At 37.8% G+C, this 17419-nt stretch overlaps 2 protein-coding genes across 6 annotated transcripts in view; one reads left to right on the forward strand and one right to left on the reverse strand.

Moving 5' to 3' along the window:
• The window catches only part of CENPU (centromere protein U), a 40866-nt gene extending 26897 nt beyond the window's left edge, over positions 1 to 13969 (forward strand). For both annotated transcript variants that reach the window (XM_012452859.2, XM_012452858.2), the window contains exons 8-13: positions 873 to 978; positions 7349 to 7427; positions 7658 to 7705; positions 8902 to 8963; positions 11275 to 11431; positions 13575 to 13969. In XM_012452859.2, coding sequence (XP_012308282.2) covers positions 873 to 978; positions 7349 to 7427; positions 7658 to 7705; positions 8902 to 8963; positions 11275 to 11431; positions 13575 to 13688 — 566 coding nt within the window. In that variant the 3' untranslated portion in view covers positions 13689 to 13969. The remainder of the gene's footprint in view (positions 1 to 872; positions 979 to 7348; positions 7428 to 7657; positions 7706 to 8901; positions 8964 to 11274; positions 11432 to 13574) is intronic.
• A 113-nt stretch (positions 13970 to 14082) lies between these two features.
• Positions 14083 to 17419, reverse strand: part of PRIMPOL (primase and DNA directed polymerase) — a 49594-nt gene continuing 46257 nt past the window's right edge. For all 4 annotated transcript variants that reach the window (XM_064369832.1, XM_064369822.1, XM_064369826.1 and 1 more), the window contains 3 exons: positions 17337 to 17419; positions 17208 to 17254; positions 14083 to 14436 (listed from right to left, as the gene is read on the reverse strand). In XM_064369832.1, the coding sequence (XP_064225902.1) occupies positions 14188 to 14436; positions 17208 to 17254; positions 17337 to 17419 (379 nt within the window). In that variant the 3' untranslated portion in view covers positions 14083 to 14187. The remainder of the gene's footprint in view (positions 14437 to 17207; positions 17255 to 17336) is intronic.

A 17419-nucleotide genomic window follows, 5' to 3' on the forward strand; every position in this document is an offset into this window, starting at 1 on the left:
AGACTATCCTGCCAATGGCTTATGTTAACATTATACAGAAAATTGGGGGCTGGGCATAGTGGGTGCACCTGTAATCCCAGCACTTTGGGAGGCTAAGGAGAGAGGATTGCTTGAGCCCAGGAGTTCAAGACCAGCCTGGGCAACATAGTGGGACCCCACCTTTACAAAAAAATTTTCAAAAATAGCCAGGCGTAGTGGCATACACCTGTAGTACCAGCTGCTTGGGAGGCTGAGGTGGGAGGATTACTTAGCCTAGACTTTGAGGCTGTAATGAGTGGTGATTGTGCTGCTGCACTGCAGCTTGGACAACAGAGTAAGACACTGTCTCAAAAAATTTTTTTAAAAAGAAAAAATTGGGATATGCTTTGGAAATTGATAACACCTTGCAGATGTAATTTATAGATTTTGTAAATGCATTCACAGATACTTTCTTGCTTGAGTCTTCAGATTCCTGTCTGGTATATTGCTGTATATTACTACAATTATTTAAATAGTAATCTTATTGTATCTTATGAGTGGCCTATCCAGATGGATTAAAATTCAGAAAATACAGCTAACAGTGAAGAGCTTATCCCCAGTAATGTTAAATAACAGCAGACTACTAAATAAAGACACAGGTGATTAAAAGGCAGCAATGCTTTTGTTTGCTTTAGCAGAAATAGGAAAACCAGCAAGACAGCAGTTAGAGTGAAAGTGTATGTAGGGGTTTGCAAGACTATGCACAGGGATAAGAAGTGAGTATGGCTCCTTTTCTGATTCTTCAGCTGTAGATATCTTTTACAATTCAGTGGGACTGTTTTTGTGTCAGGCTTTCAGAACTCTGGACCTATAGCTAAAATACGAATAATCAGCATGTTATCTTAATATTCTAGATACTTCCAACACTATGCACATGGGTCTAGACGGAAAGAAAACCAGTGACATCATGGAGATGAATGTTGTTTTGCCTGAATTTGGGAAAGTCCACCAAGAGTATGCGTAAGTCTTTTGATGATGTGGTATATTTACCTAATAAATTTCCCTTGAAGCACCAATTTTGCTTATCCTACAGTTTTTGTTATGTACTTATTTTCATTGTCATTGTTTTAGATATTTTTACATTTTATTATAATTTTTTCTTTAATTCTTTGGAGAATTTATATATTTTTATATGTCCACATATGTAGACTTTTAAATTTACATTTTTGTATTAACTTTCTGTCTTAAATATGTTGTGGTCAGAGATCATGGCCTGGTGATATCTATTTGTTTCTCTTAATTTTGAGGCTTTCTTCATGACCTTGTACATGGTCTTTGTAGAATTTCTGATCACTGGATCTGGATAGAATCTCTGATTATTGGATCTATGTTTAGTTTTTCTTGGTACTTCTATTCATTTGTGCAGTATATATTTAGAGACTATCAGGAAAATCATGTTTAAAATTGCTCTGTTTTACAGATTGAACATTCTATCTGGTCACCCACCCTATTCCTAACCATACTTTGTTTGTCTTAAAATTTACTCTACCTGATACTAATAAGCATCACCATTTTCTTTTGCTAGCATTTGTCAGATTTTACATTCTTTTTAATTTCTTTTACTTTCAACCTGTGACCTTAAATTTTTACTTCCTTATTAGTCTTTTTAAATCCGGTACATCAGTCTTTGAATTTCCACTGTTGAGTTTAGTCCATTAACATTTATTGTAATTATCACTGTATTTTGAACATGTTGATATGTTTTCACTTAACTTTTTTATTCTACTTTTTGATGTTCTGAATTTAACTTTAAAAAAATTGTGTTTATAACTTCCCACCTTTAATTCTAGATTAAGGTAGATAAAATTTCCACTTTTGTTGTGTGTGTGTGTGTCTCTGTTTTTAAGACAATAACAAAATTTACTTAGGTATTTGATCACTTTTATATATTTTCTTGCAACATCCTATAGCTATGCATTTTCTCTTATTTAAATACTTTATCCAACACTTCAGCGTGGCTCTTTATGTTGCAAAACTTCTAAACCCTCTGATTATTTTGATTATATCCTTGAATTTAAATGACAGCTTAGCTGAATATAATATTTGAGGTTTTAAATTATTTTCTTAAATGCTTTGGAAACTTTGTATTCTTTTACATTGTGTTGCTTTTGGAAAATTTGATGTCTATCTAATTGTTATTTCTTTATATGTGGTCTGTTCTTTAGCTCTCTAAACTGTTTAGTTTTTTTTTTCTTTGATATTCTTAAATTTCACTGTATTGGATCTGACCTTTTCATTCCAAGGTTTTTTTTTAATTTTTACTTTTATTTTATTTTTGGGATGGAGTCTCACTCTGTCCCCCAGGCTGGAGTACAGTGGTGCAGTCTTGGCTCACTGAAACCTCTGCCTCCCGGGTTCAAGCAATTCTCCTACCTCAGCCTCCCGAGTAGCTAGGACTACAGGCGAGAGCCACCATGCCTGGCTAATTTTTTGTATTTTTAATAGAGACGGGGTTTCACTGTGTTAGCCAGGATTACAGACATGAGCCACCATGCCTGGCCTATTTTTAATTTTTTTAATCTATTACTATTGAACACATTACATTTTTTAATTCTAAGAATTTAAAACAATTTTAAACAATTTTCTTTTTTGTTCTCTAATTATTATCCTTTGCTTCATTCACTGGGAGATTTCCTCAATCTAAGAAATTAGATTTGCTAATTTATTCTCAGAAATATCTATTCTGCCATTTGTCTCATCTGTTGAGTTCTTTATTTAGCTTAGCAGCTTTTATATTAATATTTCTGCTTTTGTTTTTTGGGTTTTTTTTTTTTTGGATCGGAGTCTCACTGTCACCCAGGCTGGAGTATGGTGGCGTGATCTTGGCTCCCTGCAACCTCCATCTCCCAGATGGTCCCGGGTTCAAGTGATTCACCTGTCTCAGCCTCTCAAACAGCTGGGATTACAGGTGTGAGCCACCCACATCTGGCTATTTCTGGTGCTTTTTTGTGTCTTCTTATATTCATGTTTTATGCTGCTAATATCGTCAGAATATCTGTTGGGCTAATTTAAAATTACTGGATCAACTATTTCTAAAATATCTGCTTCTGTTAAGATTTCTGATATGTGTTTTCTTTTTGAAATAATTGGGTTCCTCCAGTGTCTTGTTATTCCAGCCTCTGAGCTTATTTTCCCCTGGGCTGTCAGCTTCTGTCAGACAGTGTGGATTGAAGAAGGTCAAACCTCAGTCCCTGTTAGTGCCAGTGAGTGCAGGAGGTGTGGGGTAAGCCCTATCGGGCAGCCTCAGCGACTCATCTCACAAAGCAGCCTGTCAGGTCAGCACTTCACCCCTCGCCCTCCAAAGAGGAGCAGCAGGAAGAAAAGATGGACTCTCTGAGTCATCATTCTCCAGCATGGGGGTTTGGCCAGGGAAGGGTGAGGAAACAGCTGCCCAAAGTCAGTCAGCCTTCCTTGTTTTTCTACAGGCCCCCACAAGCCCAACCCCAGTTTCAGTCTTGACGACACACTGATAGAGGTCTGAGTTGCTGCAGGGGCAGGGGAGCGGGGGTGGATCAGGTGCACTATTGATGAGATCGGTGATGGGAGGAGGCAGTAATCAGCTTCCTTCAGCTCTCTGTTCCTGCCCTGGCCACAGTGCTACTCCTCACAGCAGTCATCCTCTCTACATGACCTCCCCCTCAGGGTTTTCACAGCTTTCTCCATTTTCTCAGTGGTGTTGCCTCTAGTTCTGGGTTAGCTTAGGGAAAGGAGCCAGCCTGTCATGTGAACTCATCATTATCATTGTGGGAAGTGCCTGTTTTACTCTTCTGTACTGTATATTCCAGAGCCAGTTTCCTGTTAAAAGTAGCGCAGTTCTCTTAACACACTCAAGAACGTCTTGCTTGTGTTATCCTTTTCCCATTCACAAATGTATTATAGGAAGCTTATAGGTTCCTGATGTTTTAGGGGAAAATGGCATTGTAAGTAACTGGTAATAAGTTCTTGATATAAGAAATGATTTAGAAAAGGCATAGTATTTTTCTTAGACTTTTAACATTGCAGTACAACCATGTGTTTTTGTCATACCAAATTCTGGGGAATCACTAATCTCATTTTGTTTCCTTGACAATATGGTGTTCTCAGCTACATGAAACACTTCACTCTTTCGAAATTAAGTCAACTACTATTTAAAGGTCTGTTTTTAATATCCTCTACCTAGCACGCACACCTGAATAGCTTCATTGTGACATCAGTATAAACTGACGATAAGCAGGTTATGTATAAGTAGGGAAGTATGCCATGAAATGCAACATTACAAACTCTTAGAATATTCTATAGCTGATTCAATTAATTGAATTTTGCCAGACTTTTATGTTGCTAGAATTTGGAAGAGCTGTCTTGTGTAGACCATCACCTTTGTGATTGAAAAAGCCATATGCAGAGGCCTGACCAGTTTTTCTTATTTTAAAAAAGCTTTCTTTAGATGGGGTCTCACTGTGTTGCCCAGGCTGGTCTCCAACTCCTGCATTCAGGGGATCCTCCCACCTCAGCCTCCAGCCTAGTTGAGATTACAGGATGTGCCACCGTGACTGGCATATTTAAAAAGTATTTTAACATCTGAAAATCATGATTTGATATTACATTATCAAATAATATAAATATATTACATTAGAAATTATTTTTTTAAATGGGGCTTAAACTTAAAAATTAAGCAGCTGTGGTGGCACATGCCTGTAGTCCCAGCTACACAGGAGGCTGCGGCAGGAGGATTACTGCAGCCCAAGAGTTTGAGGCTGCATTCAGCCATGATCACACCACTCAGTCCAGCTCGGGTGACAGAGTGAGACCTTATCTCAAAAAAATAAATTAAAAAATAAAAAATGTTACACCTGTATGTGGCACTTAACCCAAATGGAGCTTCCAGGACTGGAAGTAGCTCTGGGTGTCAGTGAGTGAATGTGAAGGCCTAGGACATTACTGTTACATGCCTGTAGACTTTATAAACACTGTACACTTGGGCTGCACTAAACTTAAAAACTTTTTTCTTTAGTAAACAGTTTACCATAACTTTTTTACTTTATGAACTTTAAATTTTTAATTTTTGACTCTTGCAATAGCACTTAGCTTAAAAGCACATTATACAGCTGTATATTTTCTTTCTTTATATCCTTATTCTATAAGCTTTCTTCTATTTAAAAAGTTTGTTCTTTTAACTATTATAACATTTTTGTTAAAAACTAAAACACAAATGCACACACACACATTAGCCTAGGCCTACACAGTGTCTGGATCATCAATATCACTTTCTCCTACCTCCATGCCGCGTCCCACTGGAAGGTCTTTGGCACATGGAGTCGGCATCTCCTGTTCTAACAGTGCTTTCTTCTGGGATACTCCTGAAAGACCTGCTTTACAGTTTACTTTTTTTTTTTTTTTTAAATAAGGAGAAGTACATTATAAAGTAACGATTAAAAGTATAGTACAACAAGTGTACTATATTGTACAAATAACATATTCATTTATCATCAAGTATTATGTAGTATATGTAATTATATGCGCTGTACTTCTGCACAGCTAGGCAACACTATAGGTTTGTTTACACAGCATCACCACAAGTATGTGAGTAATGCATTGTGCTATGACATTATGTCAGCAGTGGTGTCACTAGGTACATTGTATGTGCCATCCACTGTTGACTGAGACATTGTTATGCAGTCATTATTTTAACACATTTTCTTTTTGTTGTTTTTTGTGTTTTTTTTTTTTTTTTTTTTTTTTTTGAGATGGAGCCTCACTCTGTCGCCCAGGCTGGAGTACAGTGGTGTGGTTTTGGCTCACCACAACCTCTGCCTCCCGGGTTCAAGTGTTTGTCCCACCTCAGCTTCCCTGAGTAGCTGGGACTACAGGCGCATGCCACCACGCCTGGGTAATTTTTGCATTTTTAGTAGAGTCGGGCTTTCACTATGTTGGCCAGGATGATCTTGAACTCCTGACCTCATGATCTGCCCACCTCGGCCTCCCAAAGTGCTGGGCTTACAGGCATAAGCCACTGTGCCCAGCCTTAACCCATTTTCTGTATCCATTCATCTATCAGTGGACACTTGAGTTGTTTTCACCTTTGGGCTATTGTGAATAGTGCTGCTACAAACATTGTGTACAATTGATATTCAAGCCCATGCTTTCAGTTCTGTGTATATACCTAGAAAAGGAATTGCTGGATCATATGGTAATTCTATGTTTAATTTTTTTTTTTTTAAGAAACTGCCAATACTGTTTTCCACAGTGACTATATAATTTTACATTTCCACCAGCAACACAAGGGTTCCTATTTCTGTACTTTCTCACCAACACTTGCTGTTTTGTTTGTTTTTTAATAATAACCGTCTTAATGGGTGAGTGAGCCAAGCCAGGAGAATCAGCCTGGCCACCATATCTCTTCTCCCCAGTGACAGGGACCTGAAGAAGTCTGTGTCAGCTTAAAGTTTCTGAAGAACTAAACACCTTATTTATGGCTACTTTTGGCCAATCCAAATGTGTTACACAGTTTCTCTTCCTCTTGCTAACAGGCAAAGAGGGAGGGAATAAAGCCTGCTGGGTCTGTCAGGTAGCAGGAAAAGACTGGAATTAGCCTAGCCGTAAGCATTTCTACCTTACTTGGTATCACCTGTGAGGTTGGTCAATATCAGGGAATTAAGATGACCCCATACCAGAGGGCTTAGGGAAAAATATTTTTCTTTTTCTTTTGCTGATAACATGTTTCCAGTATTTTTTTCAGCCTGAGAAAATGCTGCAGACTAACCATTGCCATCTTATTTAGAATGGTGCTCTCATATGTTCAGCGCAGCACTATTCATGATAGCAAAGACTGAATCAACCTAGGTGCCCATCAGCTGTGGGTTGGATAAAGAAAATATGATATGTATAGACCATGGAATACTACACAGCCATAAAAAAACAAAATCATGTTCTTTGCAGCATTGTGGATGCAGCTGAAGGTCATTATCCTAAGTGAATTATAGCAGGAACAGAAAACCAGATACTGCGTGTTCTTGCTTATAAGTGGGTGAACATGAACATAAAGATGGCAGTAGACTCTGGGGACTCCTCAAGGAAAGAGAGGGATTCAAGAGCTGAAAAACAACTTGTTGGGTACTAAGCTTGCTACCTAAGTGATGGGGTCAGTTGTACCCCAACTTCAGTGTCGTGCAGTATACCCATATAACAAACCCCTTAATCTAAAATAAAAATTGAAATTATAAAAAATAAGAGATTTTTAAAATTAAAAAGTATGTGCCAAATTGTATGTGTATGTTTGTTTATATGCTAAGCAAATGAAACGCCTGACAAAATCCATTATGGTACTTAGACTTTTTTCTTAATTCCTCTACAGAAAAAGAATAGACTCTAAAATTTGTAAGGCAGCCCTGAACACATTTTATTATGATGTTAAAGAACAAATGACCAAATTGGTAAGCTCCCTGACATACATTTGTTGGCCTAAGGTTTTTGTTTTTGTCTTTCACTAATGTTGAAGCAGCATATTGTTGTCTTAGAAAAGCTTGCATTTGCTGGCAGTATGGTTTTAAACTGATTAGAACTACCCATATTCCACATAACTGTTTTTAAACTAAATGTAATACATGTGAAACTAATTTACTTTTGGAAAGTAATGTACATATGTATTTTTTGTTCTGTGTAGCTTCAAGAAAGCCAGATGTTGAGCAATCTGAAAAGGAAGAATGCTAAGGTAAATTATTTATGTGATGAGAGTCATAGAGTCAAATACAATACTGACGTAGAGTTACATGAAGACTTGACTCTGAGTTTACAGTCTTTGGAGTGTGAATAGATTTCATAATCTTGTTAGGCTTTTATTTGCTTGATCTTGTGGTTGATTTGGTTGGTATTATTAATGCAAGGTAAAGAATGGGGATCCTAATCACTTGATTCCTAAAGCTGCACAGGTGTCAAAATAATTGTTTTTATAATTAAAGACAGAAATTTAAGATTTTTATTAATGTCCCAAAGTCAGCTTAAAAATGACTACCAAGTCCAAAATGACCACTTATATGGATATATATAAACATATATTTATTGCTTTTTTGAATGTCAAAAAGCACAGCCCTTTAGAATAAAGAATTGTCACAGGTAGAAGGACAGCCTGGGAAGAAGACTGGGTTAGGGGTCAGGAGACCTCATGTCTAGTCCTGGCTCCGCTACTTCAGTGCTCTACCTCCTATAGGCTGTACACCCCTGGGTCTGCAGTGGTGATAAGCACAAGAGCCTCCTTTGCTCACCTGTAAATGGTTGGACCAAATGACTTCGAGCATCAGAGTTGAATCCAGGAGTGGAAGTCTACCTCTACATTTAAAATGGAAATGGACTTGAAATACATACTTTTTCCTTCCAGTGATTACAAGCTTTGGGGTGTTTGTTTTTCTTTTCAGTTTTAAATTTGTACTGGTCATTTCTGCATTGCTCATTATGAAATGGGAACATTATGAATGTCTAACAATGGAGTATTAGGTAATCACTAAAAGTGACTAAATGGCTGAGATAATAAAATATATTGAAATGTTCCTTTTAAAATAGAGTGGATCACAACACTCCCCTGCTTTGATAGTTTCCTAGTGCGCCTAGATAAAATCTTACTTTATAGGTCACAGGGTCCAGTACTGACTCCTGCTTTTCTCCAGTCATTTGGAAGATACCCCTGCTTTTCGTTTCCAGAGTTCTCTCTTCTTTTCCTTTACAGCAAGTATCACAAGTTGTGATTACGTACTGTATGTATGTAATAATGTCTGTCTTCCCCATTAGACCAGTCTATAATGGTAAGAATTGGGTCTGTCTTGTTTTCCACTGGACTTCATTACCTGGCAGTGTATGTGGCAGTGCTCAAACAGTCACAAAATTAATTTTAACACAAATGATTGTGTTACTTAGATGATTTCAGATATCGAAAAGAAAAGGCAGCGTATGATTGAAGTCCAGGATGAACTGCTTCGGTAAGATACTATCAAGTCTTGTTTGAGCACTTACCTAAAAGGATGTAATTACAGTGTGTCATTTAAGGGATTGACAGATGCTTCTGTGTTATATTAAAGCCCCAGGTTATCTTCGTGCTCGGATACTCAGTGAAGGTAGGGTATGCTCCTACTTGCCTAACCCTTTAGTGAAGGAGAATTCCACACTGATCTATCTCCACAGATTTCTTAGCTCTGGCCTTAAGAGATTGAATGCGTAGATTCTAGAATTCAGCTGCCTGGGTTGAATTCTAGAATCTACGCATTGAATGCTTGGGTTGAACCCAAGCTCTGCCACTTACGGGCTATGCAACCTTGACCAAGTTACTTAATGTCCTAGTGCTTAGTTCCCGCTTTTGTATATAGGCATAATAATGGTCATACTCCATAGAGTGTTGTGGAAATTTAATGAGTAGATATAGGAAGTGTTTCATAGGGACAGGCACACACAGCAAGTGCTGTATAAGTGTTGACAATTGTTGTTGATATTGTTGAAGGGTATGCCTTGGAGTGGCATGCATGTGAATCACATCCTAAGTGTGTGCCAGGTGACCTTACCAGGCCCTGCAGGCCAGAGCTGCCCCCAATTTCTGGTTAGGAAGACGGGAGCACACATCAGCTGTCAGGCCACAAGTATGTTTTGAGGCCAGGACTGTTGTGAGAGCTAGAGTAGTAAAGCAGTGCCAGATGTGCTCTGTTCCTGAGCTTTACAATAGCTTGTGAAAGAAAGTGATACTATCCGAAAAGAACGTGTATAATTAAAAGTTGAAACTTTTAAAACTTAGTCAAAACTAAGTTTAAAAAAGAGTGCCAGGCCAGGCATGGTGGCTCGTGCCTATAATCCCAGCACTTTGGGAGGCTGAGGCAGGCAAATCATTTGAGGTTAGGAGTTCAAGACCAGCCTGGCCAACATAGCGAAACCCCATCTTAACTAAAAATAGAAAAATTAGCCAGGCGTGGTGGCGCGCGCCTGTAATCCCAGCTACTCGGGAGGTTGAGGCACGAGAATTGCTTGAATGGGAGAGGCAGAGGTTGCAGTGAGCCAAGAACATGCCTGGGCGACAGAGTGAAACTATGTCTCAAAAACAAAAAGACCGCAACAGGAGTTTAATGGGGAGAAAACGGGTTGTCTAATCTGTTGGTTTCTAAATCAAGTCTCTGGACAGGTGCTGGCTTGTGATAAGGTTTTCATTGACCCAGGACAAAATAAGAAAACTAAAGGTAATAAGGAAAGCTGACATTTACAAGCTTCCTGTGTGGCAGGCACTTTCCTAAATGCTTTCTATGCTAACTCATCATAATCACAGTCCTATGAGATAAGTGGTTATAGCTACAGTCAGGCCATGCCTGGTTACACTTGTCTTCAGTGTGAGACTACTGAGACTTGTCTACTGAGACTGACTTTTGTTTCTTTTCTAGATAACAATTTTAGAAGTTTTGAGAAATGTATTTTGAAAGGGCATAATAAGAAAAACTATGGTATATCATTATTTTTAACTTGCCATATGAAAACCTAAGGCACAGGGAGGTAACTTGCCCACGGGTGCAGCTCTAGGAAGTGGGGGAGCCAGGATTCACAGTCAGCTGACTGACTCTAAATCCAGCCCTCCTGGCCATGGCTGGCATCTCAGTAGTGAGTTTTCCCCAGTGCTCCACTTGTTCAATGTAAAGAATCGTTAAAGAAGACTTTTCTTTTATGAAATTAGAGAATAGTTTTATGTCTTTTTTGGCAAAATGCAAAATTGGCAGCATTTGCCCCTCCTCTTTTTGTTGGGCCATAAAACCCAAGTTACCCCTTTTTATTTTATAGGTGAAGAAACTCACCCACTGAGAGATGAAGCAGTTTGCCCAGGGTCACACATTCTTCATCCAGGCACTGACAGTCTTCCACTGGTTTTATTAGACTTTAGAAAGTGGACAAATTTGATAAGAGGAAGGAACACTGGGAAAGCTTTCTGTCCATGGTTTCTGTGTTGAACTGTAGTGCCTGGCTCCTCTGGCGCGAGCCTCTGAATGTTAGCCAAGCATGCACTTGATCCAGTAGTTCCCAAGACTTGAATGGCTTGATGAATTTCGCATTTATAAGGCATATTCTTCTGTGGATGTCACTGCTAATTATTCATTGTGCATTGTATTTCAGAGATTTTTTTTTTTCCTATGTTTTAAACTGAAACCTAGAATCTTAGTCATCTAGTTGGCCAACCCTGGTTCTTCATACTCACTCAGCGTACCAGTATCCTCAGTTTCACACACGATAAGCCGGTACATTTTATGTCACTTATTTTTGTTTTAGGATGGAGCCACAGCTGAAAAAACTACAAACCAAATATGATGAACTTAAAGAGAGAAAGTCTTCCCTTAGGCATGCAGCATATTTCTTATCTAATTTAAAACAACTCTATCAAGATTATTCAGATGTTCAAGCGAAAGAACCAAATGTAAAGGAAATGGTAACTCCAATTTTATTTTTTATTGTGCTTCGGAAGATGATTGTGGGAGGGTATTTGCATGCTAAAGTATCAGAAGCTTTGGGGAAAGACAAATGGAGATACAGAATTAGAGTCTACCCAAAATAGTATCACTATAAGCCAGTGAAACTTCATTATATCAGCATTTTTCTTAGCTACTTAAGGCTGGAGGAGTGATGTCTAGAATGGCTGATTTGTGTAAGGTATTTTCACTCGGACAGCTGAATTTCTTCAAGGGAAGTTTATATCCTGCGTATAAATCTCAACTGAAAAATCACATTCTACTTTTTTACAGTTTTCATTCCTATAAGACCACTCAGCCATGTTTGAAAGACCAGCCATTTCTATTTTGTCTAGCCCTCACAGCATCTTTTGTATGTGAAAAGCCATTTTCCCATATAACTGGTAGGTATGATTTTAGAAGTTAACAGGCTGGCATGGTGGTTCACACCTGTAATCATAGGACTTCAGGAAGCTAAGGCAGGTAGATCTCTTGAGCCCAGGAGTTCAAGACCAGCCTTGGGTGATGGCAAAACCCCATCTCTACTAAAAATACAAAAACTAGCCAGGTGGTGGTGCATGCCAGTAGTCCCAGCTACTCTGGAGGCTGAGGTGGGAAGATCAATTGAGCCTGGAGGTCCAGGCTGCACTGAGCTGTGATCGCACCACTGCACTCCAGCCTGGGTGACAGAACAAGACCTTGTCTCAAAAAAAATTAAGAAACATTAAAAAGGAATATAGTAGGAAAACAGATTTATTAACATATTTTATAGTTGCTTCTGGATTTTTACTGCAAACTTTGGTACTGTTATCCCATCCACCTCAGATTAGAAATATTTAAGTTCTAGAAAAAAAAATTGTATACCCTAATAGGATTTTATATAAAATATGTAGATATAATTTAATGTATACATATATTTTATGATCAGATTTGTATTCTTCTAAATTCAGTGTTAAGGTTTTGACAATTATCTAAGTTAATTTTCCTGAGCCTAAAGGTTATTTATATATTAGAGATCTGGAACTAGAACGCTTTTAAAGGTATTTTTTAAATTACCTAACTAGTCCAAAGTTTGATTTGGAGTTTGGTTACTCAATTTGGAGAAGTTACCTGTAGCATTGATTCAGCCTGAACATAATACTTTGGTTAAAAGCAAGGTTTGGTGTCTCTGCCTTGTCTGGATCACACCACTGGATGAGTATCCTGATCTTGGCGTGACCTTAGTGCCTTTTTACACTTCTCTTGTAGTTACTGTCCTTTTTGCCTTATTGATGGTAGATATTTGGGTATATGTCTTACTTCTAAACACTTAGTGACAAATGTGAGTTACTGACCTTTATCCCTCCCTAGAGCAGGTGCCTGGGAGAGCTTGAACACATAGCTTGTCAAATATTTGCATAAAATCTCAGTATCGTGTATGGTAGTGATGGTGTGACAGCTTTTCTGCTGTCATCTTGAAAACATGATATTAAACAGCAAACTTTCAAAGTATGATAAAATTCTGTAAGAAATTAATCATGCACCCTTAGATACAATTTGCAACTGGAAGTTTGACTTTAATTATTTCGAAATCGTGAGTTAGATATTGTGTGTTCTATTTTATGTTGGGTTTGTATTCTAATTTTAACTTTAATCATTAAGAACATTCGGATTGGCAACCTTTGAGACATTTAATTGATTTTCCCAAAAAATAATCTCTCTAGATGATTTTTTTTTTCTTAAAAACTTTTATGTTTTATGGGTCTGGTGTTCTCATTCCATTAGTTCTTTCAGTTAAAGTAAAACCTATCTTACGGTTTTCTGTGAGCAGACCCCACACAGCACAAGCAGACTTGCCCAAATCAAGTCTTGACATGTCCCAGGCATGATTTTCTGTCTTCAGTAATAGAGATGACACAGTTCTTTGAATCATCTGGGATGAGAACAGTTCAAGCTTTGCAGAGCAGCTCCTAACAACTTTGTGATCAATTAATGTTCTAAGGAAATGGATGAAAACCAATTTTATTAGTGGTTCTAGTTAAAAAGCTCTATCAGAATTTGCACTGGTCATAAGATTGAGCTATGTAGGGACAAGGTTAATAAGTTTTGATATTGCTAATTATATAAATTATTTTCTTTCAACAGTATGATTCATCCAGCCTTCCAGCTCTGTTATTTAAAGCAAGAACACTTTTGGGAGCCGAAAGCCATCTGCAAAATATCAACCATCAGTTAGAGAAGCTCCTTGACCAGGAATGAGAAGAGCAGTCTACTAAAACGTGCCTATAGGAAGACTAGTCTCATGCTGTTACCTTCTGAAACTACTTTATTAAATAGTTTTGCAAAGCAGTTAAGGCCTACTTACCAGAATCTAAAATTTGTTATTCAAATTAAATGGTTGTGAACAATGTTAAATGGCATCAGTAGTTTTAGAGGTCATCATCTTTTCTGGTTAATATCTTCAGTAATAAATTTTAAAATGTTGACACCTTGTCTAATCAGCCCCAGATATAAAAGTTGTAATAAACTTGTAAAATTAAGTTGATGTGAACATAGACTAATTTTGATTAATAAGGGGATTTTTACTGAATTTAAGTACACCAAAACTAATTTTCAGTGAAATTGGTTTATAGAAGTAAAAAACAAAAATTGGAAAAGTGATAAAACTTAATTTATGTAAACAGGTTTAACAATATATTTATCAAATCTGACAGACAGGCAAATTATAGCCTGGTGACAAGTGTCCAGAGTGAATTAGCTACTCTTGTAATACTTCTATAATTAGTTCATCAGGAATTTCATCCACTTCACTATTGTAACTGAGAAGACTGTTCTCTGCCACTTCAGCTAATTCAGCATCGTCAGTAGCTTCTAAAAAATAAGCATCATCAATGCCATTATTCCAGTCTGTGTCAGCAGATGCACCTATTGACAGCTTGCTAGGTGATGGCTTACGAGGATTCTGGGTTTCACTGCTCCTAGTTTCATCTGTTGTAAACTCTTCTTCCTTTATTTCAGTGGAGAAAGGTGAGCGAGTGGGATATGAAAATATTTACTCAGCATATGTGATTTGACCATATACTCTATGTTGAAGTAAGGTATTAAGTGACAAGATACTAAAGTGAATATGCTGGAGGAATGCTTTCTCTGATATCTTACCATGGGAATGAGTGCACTGAGTGAAACATTGCTGCACTTAAGCTTAGACAAACTTGAAACTGCAAATTTGAAATTACATCAATTATTTTGCCATAGAATGTCTTCAGAATGGACATTTAGTTGATCCTCCCACTAAATAATTTTATTTATGTAAAGAATGTCCTTATTCAGTTTAGTGGCACATGCCTGTAATCGCAGCTACTTGGGAGGCTGAGACAGGAGGACTGCTTGAGGCCAGGAGTTTGAGACTAGCCTGGGCAACATGACACCCCCTCATTAAAATACTATAAAAATTCCTTTAGCTACATACTTAAATATTAGGAGATGAAGAGTTTTGATGTCTACAATTTAAGAGTCATCAAAAATAAGAATGCATATGTATACAGTAGAGGGAGAAAGTGAATGTAACCAAATGCTAACAAATGGCAACCCCATGAAGGACAGATGGCAGAGTTCCCTATTGTACATTTCTGTAAGTTCAGGTGACCAATGAAGTAAGATAATCACTGCAACAGAAAAGCAGGTAAATAACACCAACTGGTAATTTAGTTTAAAATATTTTTTAAACAAGTGAAGCAGGAAAGGCAAAATGTTAACTGAAAACTAAGTGATAGGTACGTGGGTGTTCATTCTATTCTTTTTTTTTTTTTGAGACGGAGTTTCGCTCGTTACCCAGGCTGGCGTGCAATGGTGCGATCTTGGCTCACCGCAACCTCTGCCTCCTGAGTTCAGGCAATTCTCCTGCCTCAGCCTCCTGAGTAGCTAGGATTACAGGCACGCGCCACCATGCCCAGCTAATTTTTTGTATTAGTAGAGACAGGGTTTCACCATGTTGACCAGGATGGTCTCGATCTCTTGACCTCGTGATCCACCCGCCTCGGCCTCCCAAAGTGCTGGGATTACAGGCTGGAGCCACCGAGCCTGGCCTCTTTTTCTTTGTTTTATTATTTTAAAAGGGTATGTCCAAGTAGTGGTAATACATTATACCAAAGTTACTTTCAACTTGGCATTTTGAGGTGTTAACTGGATAAGCAGAAAAAATAGCTTAAAAATGCACTGCAATTGTGAATGTCTAAATCACAAGCCAGACCAACAAGGATGATGCAGACATCCTCCTCTTGGTGACAAAGTTTATTTTTAAAAATTTACTTTGTTCTTAGTTGTTTCAAAACATTTTAACCTGGTATTTTACCAGAGAATCTGGCTATCAGTTATTTTATGTCCAGCTCCTGCAGACCAAGAACGGGATTTCCACCATTTCAGACAGTTTTTTTGAGAGACATGTTTTAAGACAGTAGATATCAACCAGATTGAGTTTTCTAGAATATAAACCCAATCAGTCACTTGTTCTGCTTGTAGCAGGTAATTTTTATTCTAACCATAACACTGTAAAGGAAAAAGCTGATAGATGTGACCAAAAAAAAACAACTAGAATTTAAAAGTATAAAAGAAATACGTCAAAAAGAGTACTTAAAGTTATTGCAAAAAAGTTACAGAAAAATGGACAGAGGATAGGACAGGCACTTCATTAAACAAACAAGTGAATCTGAAAAGAGTTCATTAAAGAAATGGAAATTAAAACAACTGAGGTACTGCTTTTTGCCTACCAGATTAGTATTGATTCGAGGCAAACAAGCACTGTTGGCAAAGTGTGAGTAATGGGTGCTTTCATCAATCTATGGAAGTCTAATATTCGGTAATTCTTACAGAGAGCAATTTGGTAATAGGTACTACTGAAAATATTTGTGATACTTTTTAAGTGGAAGTAAAACTATGAACTGGTATGTGTGCTACCACTTCAAAAAAAACAGCATACGTAAGTTCTGGAAGGTACATGTCAAAATATGTATCAGTTATCTCTGATCAAATGAGTGAGGAAGATTGTTTGCCCTTGCTTTTTGAGTATTTTATAATTTTATGTAGCTTACCGCAACCTCTGCCTCCTGGGTTTAAGGGATTCTCCTGCCTCAGCCTCCCAAGTAGCTGGGATAACAGGCACACTCCACCACACCTGGCTAATTTTTGTATTTTCAGTAGAGACGGGGTTTCACCATGTTGGCCAGGCTGTTCTCGAACTCATGACCTCAAGGGATCTACCCTCCTCGGCCTCCCAAAGTGCTAGGATTACAGGCATGGGCCCCCGCATTCGACTAATTGTATGTATTTTCGATTCATTCCACAATGCATGCTAATGATTTGGGTAAATAAAAAATCTTTAAGAGAAAAATGCTGGTTTGGCAATCTGGCAATACCTACCAAAATGAAAACTGAATATGCCCTTTGACACAATTCTACTTCTAGAAATTCATCCTACAGATATAGATGTTCAAAGAAACACAAAGATGGGTATTTTGTTACTTTCAAAAGCAAAACATGGGAAACTTCTTAAATGTCTGGGACCGATTAAACCGTACGTCTCAAGCAGCAGTGAAAAGATGTATATTATGAGATATGTGCTGAGATGGGAAATTCACTACAATATATTCCTATAATACAGTCATGAGTAAAAACAAGGTACCAAATGTTTTTCAAAGCTATTTGGACACTACTCATGGCTCATGTACACTACTGTACCAAGAACTCCCTGGTAAGGAGGAAGACACTAAAATCTGCACTTACCTCTTTGAAAAGAAATGGGAGACATACTTCAGCAGGTAATGGGAAACCTGAATCAGAAAGATAGCAAAACTTACATATTATACCTATATAATTTTTACTTTGTGGTAAAGGTAAAAATTAGTAACTCACAGTCAGATTTGAAGTTTTCTGCTTTACATACAGGGTCATGACATTTTTGATACCAAACTTCGTTTTTCAGATCAACCAGAATC

The sequence above is a fragment of the Aotus nancymaae genome, unplaced genomic scaffold (assembly GCF_030222135.1).
Source record: "Aotus nancymaae isolate 86718 unplaced genomic scaffold, 86718_ANA_hifiasm-v0.15.2.pri h1tg000006l, whole genome shotgun sequence".
Lineage (NCBI taxonomy): Eukaryota > Metazoa > Chordata > Mammalia > Primates > Aotidae > Aotus > Aotus nancymaae.